Genomic DNA, 10,082 nt, shown 5'->3' on the forward strand with positions numbered 1-10,082 from the left:
ATGGCAGGAGGTGCTTACATTGAAAATGGTGGACGACAATATGAGGGAAAGGTGACAGTATTCGTGTTAATTACATGTTTTGTTGCTGCTATGGGAGGTCTTCTCTTTGGATATGATCTTGGTATCACGGGAGGAGTCACATCTATGGAACCATTCTTGGTTAAATTCTTTCCGGTTGTATATCAACAAATGCTGGATGATTCCAGTACCAATCAATATTGCAAGTTTGACAACCAGCTACTGACATTGTTCACCTCCTCTCTGTATCTTGCGGCATTAATAGCTTCTTTTTTTGCTGCCACAACCTCAAGATTGTTCGGACGCAAGCCATCTATGTTTTTGGGTGGCTTATTTTTTCTTGTTGGAGCACTGTTGAATGGCTTCGCAGTTAACGTTGAAATGCTTATCATCGGTCGAATATTTTTAGGTTTTGGTGTTGGATATTGCAATCAGGTGAGAAACGATATCATTAATCCACATGCATTATTAATAGTTAGTTCTTTAAGACTAATAATTGTTTGTTAAAATAGTCTGTGCCGATTTACTTGTCTGAGATGGCTCCGGCAAAAATTAGAGGAGCACTCAACATTGGGTTTCAAATGATGATCACAATCGGAATTCTAGGCGCAAACCTTATCAACTATGCAACCTCGAAGAACAAAAATGGGTGGAGAGTATCTTTGGGAGTTGGAGCTGTGCCAGCAGTTTTGCTATGTGTAGGGTCTCTTTTTTTAGAGGAAACACCAAACTCTTTGATTGAAAGAGGGCAACACGTAAAAGCCAAGACAATGTTGCAGAAAATTCGTGGCACTAACAATGTTGATGAGGAATATCAAGATCTTGTTGATGCAAGTGAGGCGGCTAGTAAGGTGGAAAACCCATGGAAGAACATTACAAGACGTAGATATAGGCCACAACTCACTTTCTGCTCTTTCATTCCCTTCTTCCAACAACTCACCGGAATTAATGTCATCATGTTTTATGCTCCAGTGCTTTTTACCATTTTGGGCTTTGGCAATGATGCCTCCCTCATGTCTGCAGTTATCACAGGAGGTGTTAATGTTATTGCTACACTTGTCTCTGTTTTCTGTGTAGACAAATTTGGAAGAAGGCTATTATTTCTTGAAGGTGGCGCTCAAATGCTTGTTGCTCAGGTAAAAAATGAAAACTCAAGTACAGTTAATTTTACGTGAAATTGATGATTGTAAGTTATTAACAGCTCTCAATTATTAACTTTATGTAAATTTAATTGTACCTGAGTTTTCACTCAAATACAAATAAATTTATATAAAAATTTGTATGCATGACGAGACTAAGCAAGAGTATTATTGCATGCATGGATTGTAGATTGTGGTTGGAATCATGATCGGTATGAAGTTTGGATTGAATGGTGAAGGGTCATTTAACAAAGGAGAAGCAGACATCCTGTTGGTGTTTATTTGTTTATACGTGGCAGCATTTGCATGGTCATGGGGGCCACTAGGTTGGTTAGTACCTAGCGAAATATGTTCTCTTGAAGTTCGACCAGCAGGCCAAGCTATTAATGTGGCAATCAACATGTTCTTTACCTTTGGCATCGCTCAAGTCTTTCTTAGTTTGCTTTGCCACTTTAAGTTTGGTCTCTTTTTCTTTTTTGCTGCTTGGGTGCTCGTCATGACCATTTTTATTGCCTTCTTGTTACCTGAGACTAAGAACGTCCCTGTTGAAGAAATGCACTATGTTTGGAAGTCCCATTGGTTTTGGAACAAGTATATGCCTGAATGTGAAGATCTCGTTGCTGGGACTTACAACAATTCTGAAGCTGCTCCTTCAAATTAATTAGAAGGAATAATAAAAGGCTATCAGAATTTATTAGAACAAGTATAAACCTGCCATCAATGATTTCAAGCAATTTGTTCTAGTAGTTATTATCGAAGATATTTTATAAAGCTGAATGTTATGGTGGTGTGTAAAAATGGTACTTATTTATAAAAAATTTCTTACAAAAAATAAATTAAGTTAAATTTAAACACCAACTCATAGGCACTATAAAATTAATCTTTTATAAATGTCCATTCTATAAATAATTTTATGAATATGCTAATCAAAGTATATCCTAATTTTATTTCTATCAAATTTTGCTGGCTTCCGTTTCTTAACTTAACCAATACTAATAAACTTTTTTATATTTTTTATACTCGAAGAAAATTAACTCTTAATATTTTTTGGTCCATACAAAATTATAATTTATTTTAATTAAAATTATGAATATAATTAAAAGGTTTATTTTTTTAATTAATAACAGTCAATTTTTTAACTTATCTTTTATTTTAATTTTTAAATACTAATTTTAAATTCTAAATCCTTCAAAGAATTTAAAAAATTTACTAATTAAAAGTTAAATATTTTAATTATTCATAAAATTAATGCGTACGAGCGTTAATAAGGTCAAAACCAATCCAACCGAACTTCGTGATTGAGGCACTTCTTAATTGCCACTCTATCATCGTGCTTCTTAATATTATTTATAATAAAAATTAATTATATAAAAAATTTTGAATTAAATAATGTTATAAATATTTAATTTAATTTTAATTTTGTATTTTGTATTTTTTAAATTAGTTATATTTTTAATTATGTACCATTATTAATAAAATATATATTTTTTAAAAAAATTATTAATATGCTTAATTTATTTTAATGTTAATATTGTGATTAAAATTGTCTATTTTGATTCTAATATTAAAATTTATTGATATTATGGTTAGATGATAAATTTTGTAAATTAATTAGGTGATATACTAATGTGATTGTTATTTTTATTGTGTCAAATTAAAATACTATTGTAGTAATACTAGCAAATTTTATATTTATTTTTGTATTAATTATTTTTGAAATTGAGATTTTATTATTTTTAAATATTAGTAATGATATGTATTTTAAATTTTTTATTATTTTTATTTTTTATTTACGTAAAACTGAGCCAATTGGTTTAACTAGTAATTTATTAGTTGAATCAGTGAACCAATAACCTAATTTCAAATAACCTAATCGATTTAATCACCGATTCGATTCTGACTGTTATAATTTTAGATAATATGTTTTTATTTTTTTTATAGAATAAATAATTATTTTTAACCATTAAAAATTTGAACACTGATAAAATTCAACATAAAAAATCGAAATTGACTTTATACATGTGAAAAATTAGTTTTTATAGACAAAATTATTCAAATTATAAAAAATTAAATAAAATTCTTTAACTAAACTTCTAACATAATATAACTCTAACTTCTGATTTTATTTTACATTATCACTATCTTAATTCTAAATTTTATCCATCACTTTCATTCTCAATTACTACTACTATTATCTTCATCAGATGCATTTCTTAAGTTCTTATGTATATTTTTTAGGGTGGTAATGGATAGGGTACCGTAGGATTAGGATTAAGATTTGAATAAAATGGATCAGTGACGTCACACAAGAAGCAGCTCCAGCTAAAAAATAAAAATCTAGTAGTAGTAGTAGTAGTAGTGAAGAAAGAAGTGAGAACCAACTTTCCATATTTTTCGAGTCTATAGGGTTTCTTTTTCTTCTTCTTCTTCTTCTCTCCAATGGCGGAAGAATCGCAATATGAAACTTCCACCACTCCTCCCTCGTTGAAGCGCAAGTACGACGACCAACAACCACCGCCCTCCGCCCGCCAAAGCGGTTTTTCCTCCCCTGACGCCCCCCCTCCACCGTCATACAACAGCGTCCCTCCGCCGGCCCCCTCTGGCATCGAGCTCGCCAAGCAGCGTGCACAGGAGGTCGCCGCCCGCCTCCTTAGCGGCGCCCCACCCCCCGCAGCCACGGGTCTCGATGTCAAGCGTCCCAAGGTCGATAACGGCACAGCTCCTCCCTCGGGTTTCGATTCCATGGGTGGTGAGTAGGGTTTTACTCCTCGTCTTTGGTTATTATTATTATTGTGATTACGTTTCTGCATTTATTCCATCGGTAAGTAAGGTTTTCACTGTACATGTTTCGATTTGGCTAGAAAGTTTCGATTATAAGCTGATTCACAGAATTAAGGGTTTTATTACGGAAGGTTTCAATCTTGGTAAAAAAATTTTAAATCCTTAGCTCTTCAACCATTTTTTTTAGCAAAAAACTTTGGCTGTGTGCTAGATGTTGTTATTTTGTGACATAAACTTCTATTACTAGCTGCTCAAGTTTTGATCTGATTGTAATCGAGCGTTTTGATATGTTTTTGGATATCATTTGAAATTTTGAGTTAATGTTGTTTGGAGTTTGGTTACATTTGATGAGAAAGTTTTGATTATAAGCTGTGTGAAGTTTCGTTCCATCAGTAAAGAGGGGTTCGCTAAATTGTTGGTTAAATTTTGGTTTTAAGCTATTTGGTTTTGATTCCGTGGCTTAGTAAGGGTTTTCCTACAAGGTTTGATTTGACACTACTCAAGATAATCAGGACACACATTACTTCTCAGATCAGGTCTTTTAATTTTTCTTGAATTTATTTATTTATAGAATAATTGATTTTGCTTTTGAAAGTTTGATCAAGAATATTTTGATTATAAATTGGTTTGAACTGAAAATAAGTTACTCCAGAAATCACTAATTATCATCTTCAGTGTGTTAATTTATTTAAATTTAAATATTATTGAACTTAATAGATCTTAATCTTTTAGTGAATGTTTGGTTTTGCAGATGTGAAGGCTCAGTACTCGGTCCCTACCATTTCTCCTTCTGCGGTTTCTTATGGGTACCAGGGTGCGAGCAAGAAGATTGATATCCCCAATGGAAGGGTGGGTGTTATTATTGGCAAGGGTGGTGAGACCATCAAGTACCTTCAGCTCCAATCTGGGGCAAAAATTCAGGTTACCCGTGACATGGATGCTGACCCCAATTTGCCCACTAGGACAGTTGAGCTTACGGGCACTTCTGAAGCCATTGCTACTGCTGAGAAGCTCATCAATGAAGTTCTTGCTGAGGTACTGACGTTCTCAGAACTCTATGAATTTGTGATGCATCCGAAAAAAGGTTGTAATTATATGAATTGTTTTGTTTAATGCTGCAAGTTATTGTGTTTTTAATAGGCCGAATCCGGAGGTTCTGGCATTGTTGCTAGACGAGTAGCTGGACAAGCTGGTTCTGATGAATTTGTGATGAAGATCCCAAATAACAAGGTATGTGAAGGGTTAAAGTATTTGGTTTTATTCAACTCCGGTTCTTTCTTTCTTTCTTTCTTTCTCACCTTCTCTGAACTTTATCTGGTGGATGGTTGGTCATGCGTTTCCAGGTTGGCCTTATAATCGGTAAAGGTGGGGAAACAATCAAGAATATGCAAGCTTCGACTGGTGCAAGAATTCAGGTCTGCCCTTTCAAATATTTGGTCTTCTTTTGCTATTATATTCCAAACCCTTTTTTTTTCCTTTATTTTTTCCTTATATCTTTGACCATAGTTTCTGATCACTGCTAGTATTAAAATTTGACTATGACAGTCTCATACTTTTGAGATGTGGACTTTCAACCTGTCATTAGTGATATTGGCATTTTATGTATTTTTCAGGTGATTCCTCTTCATCTTCCCCCCGGTGACACATCCACAGAAAGAACATTAAAAGTTGAAGGGACACCTGAACAAATTGAGTCTGCAAAACAGTTGGTTAATCAAGTCATCAGTGGTGAGGTATGTTTAGTGCACATCTCCTTTTTATTGGATTAGGCTATTGTTATCATGTTTTGCTTACCACTTCCCAAGTCTAGTTTATTTGTGCCCCTTCTATTTTCTGTATATATATGTTAATAATTCTGTAGTATGGTTGAGTTTATGGGTTGACTAGGTAATTTAATATTTGTTTTGTCACTGCCTGCTGATTGCTAGATGGATACTTGCACCTGTGATTTCCAAATTAGTCCATATTACTTTATGGGATCTTGAAACTTAAAACCGGACATGCTGAGAATTGTCATCATGCTACTTCACATTTATCTCTATTTTGCTTCTGGTTATTGCTTCTCTTCATCTATTGTAGGGGCAAAACTCACAATTTTTGAATTTTGTGAAGTATGTAATTGTTGTAAAAGTGTATAAAAGTTTGGCATGTTGGACTACTTAAAATGGGTTAGCTGGACTGGATTTGAGCTTGTGATTTCACAGCTAACGGGTTAAGATAATTTTGTCTCTAGTAAGTGCTATCTTTACCGGGATTCTGTTGTTAGCAGATGCAAAAGAACTTCATATTCTTTTACTTTGCTGTTTTATTTTTAAATATACCTGTACAAAAAGTTAAAAGCAGATGGTGCACAAAGAATGATACTTTTCATGGATAATCAAAGCGGCATGAAGCTCTGCGCAAACAATGATAATGGTCAGAAGTCAAGATGTTGTATTGCAAATTTTGACAGTTTATCTGCCTGGTCTTTACAAGTTAAATCTTATTGGGTGAAAGGCTACTGTAGAAGTTATCCTTACTTTTTATATTTAAATATCAACTTCACATGAAGACAACTGCATGTGAGTTTTCACCTTAAAAAATAAATTTACAGTAGAAGTTATTATTATGACCTATTGGATTCTTCATCCTTTCTTTTAAAACCTGTATTTATCTGGCTCAAATACGGGCATGGATATGATACTTACATGTACAGATTAATTATCTTTGGTATATAACAGTTTATGGGAATTCCCAGAACTTTCAACGTTTTCTTCATTCAAATTATCTTGTGTTGGTGTGTTTATCTTGTATATTTTATACATAAATATACCTTCATTAATTTATTCAGATTTCAGAAAATTGGTTCAAGGGATGGTGAACATGTTTAATTTGTAATTAGATTGGTCAATTTTCTTTTGCATAATACACCAAGCTCTTTAAGGACTGTTGTTCCTATTTGTGATTAAGTTATGCACTTTGTCCTCTGCTTTAGCTTAGCTCTTTGGAGCATCAAGGCTATGCTGTTATGTGATTGTTTTGTCCATAACTGAGCTTGTTATTGGGACTATTGTAGGGTTTAGTTTGTTTTGGTGTGGACCATTAATGATACCAAGTTACCAACATGGACTCTCTTTGTTGGTTTTCCCTCAGCATGCCAATGTATGGCTGTCAATCTCAGGTTTGGTATATACTAAAGGGCAATAATCTCTTATTGATGTTTTGGCTTTGTCATATTTTGACTGGATATATATTTTCATAGAGTATTAACATCATCTTAGGTCATATCATTTGTGCATTTTTTAGTCCATTGCTCAAAAAAATTATATACCTGAAACAACTATTTATATATCATGCTGGACCTAATTTAGCAGAATAACTTGAAGCTTATCCTTTTTGAAGCTCTTGCCATTTTATTTTCCTCTCCCGAATTGTTATTGTTTCCACTTTTCAATCTTATAGTTGCTATTAACTTATTGAGGTCTCATATGTTGTAATTTCCCATGGTATTTCATTAACACCGTCATAAAACTACTCATTCCAAAAGTTTAAGCTGATAGGAGAATGCAACGTTAATGGTTATATCTCTAACGGTTCCCTCAAGCAAGAGTCTTTTTTGGGTTTGCTTGATTTTTGCATAGGCATTCTTTTCTCTTTTATTTGCCTTATGCTATTTTTTCACTTTTGGGGTTCACGAAAGATCAAACTCTGGACCTTTCGAACATAGAGCTCTGATACCATGTCATGAAATTATTCATCCTAAAAGTTTAAGCTGATAGGAGAATGCAACATTAATGGTTATATCTCTAACAAATATATGGTTGCCTTGTTTAAACATTGTGATTTGTGCTTGAGTTCATTATTTATTGCTCTAGTAATCATCCTCTAGTTAAAAAAGTGTTTCATCTGGAAGATGAAACTGAACTTTATCCTTTGAGGCTCTTGACGTTTGACTCCTTATTTTCATATTTCTGTCCAGTTGTCATTCTTATAGGATTCCTGACACATTTTTTGATGTTATTATTATACTTATTGTTATTATTATTTTAAATCTTTATCAGTGGTTTCTTATTCACGTATTTTACATTTCTTTTTCATCAATGTTTCCATGTTACACACTGTGGCTTGTCTCCCTCCCTATTGTGAAGGCTCTTTTGCTTTCTATTTTTGTTGCCTATGCCTATTCTCATAATTTGTCAGCTATAGTCTCTGTAACTCCTCCATGATATTTTAGGACTCAGTTTGGTAAGTTTATGGCTGTTGTCATAATTTCCCTTCTCTGCTTCCTTGTCCATTTGAATCCTAGTTGGTTTACTTGTGTGTTTATTTAATGTTCCAATTGAGCTTAACGTCTTTACTGAGCGGAGGGAAGGTTGAGGGTTTTTTTTTTTTTTTTGTGCAGCAAAGAGATGTCAGCTTGACAAGCTGTATGTTTTGGATTTGTATTTGCTCCTACTTCTCTTATGTAGTTAATACCTGTTATATCAAAGCCTAGCTGGTTGAATTATTGTGAATAGTTTATAGAATTATAGTGTAATTATCTCAAAAGTATTTTATATATATTGAGATACTTACAGTGGATTGCCTTTTGAGACAATAGAGATAGTATGCTTGTCTGCTTCGTTGGTTTGTGTTTTGTTTTTTTGTTTTTTTGTACCCATTCATTTCGAATAGGGAGAGGGTGTTCTTCTGCTGGAGTAACTCAGTTATACCACAAACTGGTACGGTATGTAGGCCTTCATATCCCTCTCTGATCCTGTAAGGAATCTTTAATCTAACTTGTTAAGTTATGGCTTATAATCGTGTTATTTATATTTTTTTTTTAGTGATGCATGTTTTACTTTGTCTTTTTGTTTGTGCATCTTTTGCTGTCTGTACTGCCATATCTTGGTTGAGTTTCCTCGTTTTATGTGTGTTTGCAATTTGTCCTTCTGCAGAATCGTCTTAGAAATCCAGCAATGACTGGTGGTTATGCTCAGCAAGGTTACCAATCCCGGCCACCATCTAGCTGGGGTCCTCCCGGTGCTCCCATGCAGCAAGCTGGTTATGGTTACGTGCAGCCCGGTGGCTACTCTGGTCCAACAGGCCAGTATAACCAGCAACCATATGCAGGCTATCCACCTGCTTCATCTGGTGGATACTCCACCAATTGGGACCAGTCCTCCGCACCACCAGCCCAGCAGTCTACTCATGGTGCTGGGTATGATTACTATGGTCAACAGCAGCAAAATCCTGGCGGTGCACCTCCTGCTGATGGGAGTGGTTACAATTATAGTCAACCACCTTCCTCTAGTTATAACCAACCTGGGCATGGCTATTCTCAAGATGGCTATGGTGGGTATCATGCACCACCGCAATCAGGGTATGGGCAGCAACCATCATATGATCAACAGCAAGGTTATGGCTCAGCCCCTAGCTATGGCAGTGGAAGCAACACAGCACAAGAGGGCCACGCTCCTAATTATGGATCACATGGTGATTCAACCCAAGTTCCACCTGTGCAGCCCTCTTCAACGTCTCAGCAAGGTTATGGTTCTGGCCAACAGCCAAGTCCAAATGCTGCCAACTATCCTCCACAAGGAACTGCTCAGCCTGGCTATGGGGTGCCCCCGACTTCCCAAGCAGGGTATGGAAATCCACCTCCCCAATCTGGTTATGGAGGTGGCTATGGTCCCCCACCACAGTCGCAAAAGCCGGGTGGTACACCACCTGCCCAGCCACTACCTTACGGTCAACAGGAACCAGGGTCTCAAAGGGCTCCACCAACTGGTTATGGCAGTGCAGGACAACCAGGGTATGGTCCCCCATATGGTGCTCCAGGTGGTCAACCTGGATATGGTCAGCCTCCGACATCATACAGCAACAGTTATGCTTCTGGTTACCCTCAGCCTCCGGCATATTCTGGTGATGGTAATGCAGGAGCACCTGCGCAGGCTGCTCAACAGGGAAGTGTTCCTAAAACTTCACCTGAGAGTTGATATTGTAGTTTTGATAACTTTGGTACTTATGGATTGAGGACTAGTACTGGTAGTTTATCTTGTTTTAGTGATATTGACATAGGCATTGTTGAGTTGACAATAGCATGGCCGCCTGTTATCTTTTGAGATTATTGAGGTTACGGAATTCCGGAGCTTGCATGTTCTTTACATGCAAAAGATAGCACTG

At 35.6% G+C, this 10,082-nt stretch overlaps 2 protein-coding genes across 2 annotated transcripts; both read left to right on the top strand.

The window, feature by feature from the left end:
• LOC130934881 (sugar transport protein 10-like) lies at positions 1-1,818 on the top strand. The gene is made up of 3 exons (XM_057864406.1): positions 1-453; positions 531-1,154; positions 1,348-1,818. The coding sequence occupies exons 1-3, from the start codon at positions 1-3 to the stop codon at positions 1,816-1,818; spliced, it is 1,548 nt and encodes a 515-aa protein (XP_057720389.1).
• Positions 1,819-3,500: 1,682 nt separating this feature from the next.
• On the top strand, positions 3,501-10,028 carry LOC130932435 (uncharacterized). The gene is made up of 6 exons (XM_057861760.1): positions 3,501-3,906; positions 4,690-4,973; positions 5,079-5,168; positions 5,282-5,353; positions 5,552-5,671; positions 8,855-10,028. Exons 1-6 carry the CDS (start codon positions 3,597-3,599, stop codon positions 9,893-9,895), a joined length of 1,917 nt encoding a protein of 638 aa, XP_057717743.1. The 5' UTR covers positions 3,501-3,596; the 3' UTR covers positions 9,896-10,028.
• The last annotated feature ends 54 nt before the right edge of the window (positions 10,029-10,082 follow it).

This window comes from Arachis stenosperma, chromosome 6, assembly GCF_014773155.1.
Source record: "Arachis stenosperma cultivar V10309 chromosome 6, arast.V10309.gnm1.PFL2, whole genome shotgun sequence".
In the NCBI taxonomy this organism is placed as follows: domain Eukaryota; kingdom Viridiplantae; phylum Streptophyta; class Magnoliopsida; order Fabales; family Fabaceae; genus Arachis; species Arachis stenosperma.

What these genes read in the sequence shown, in the direction of transcription:
- LOC130934881 (XM_057864406.1), top strand. Translation starts at nt 1, where the DNA reads ATGGCAGGAGGTGCTTACATTGAAAATGGTGGACGACAATATGAGGGA. An exon ending in GTGTTGGATATTGCAATCAG is followed by an intron (nt 454 to 530) that starts GTGAGAAACGAT and finishes TTGTTAAAATAG; the next exon opens with TCTGTGCCGATTTACTTGTC. An exon ending in CTCAAATGCTTGTTGCTCAG is followed by an intron (nt 1,155 to 1,347) that starts GTAAAAAATGAA and finishes CATGGATTGTAG; the next exon opens with ATTGTGGTTGGAATCATGAT.
- LOC130932435 (XM_057861760.1), top strand. Translation starts at nt 3,597, where the DNA reads ATGGCGGAAGAATCGCAATATGAAACTTCCACCACTCCTCCCTCGTTG. An exon ending in TGAAGATCCCAAATAACAAG is followed by an intron (nt 5,169 to 5,281) that starts GTATGTGAAGGG and finishes ATGCGTTTCCAG; the next exon opens with GTTGGCCTTATAATCGGTAA. An exon ending in CGACTGGTGCAAGAATTCAG is followed by an intron (nt 5,354 to 5,551) that starts GTCTGCCCTTTC and finishes TGTATTTTTCAG; the next exon opens with GTGATTCCTCTTCATCTTCC.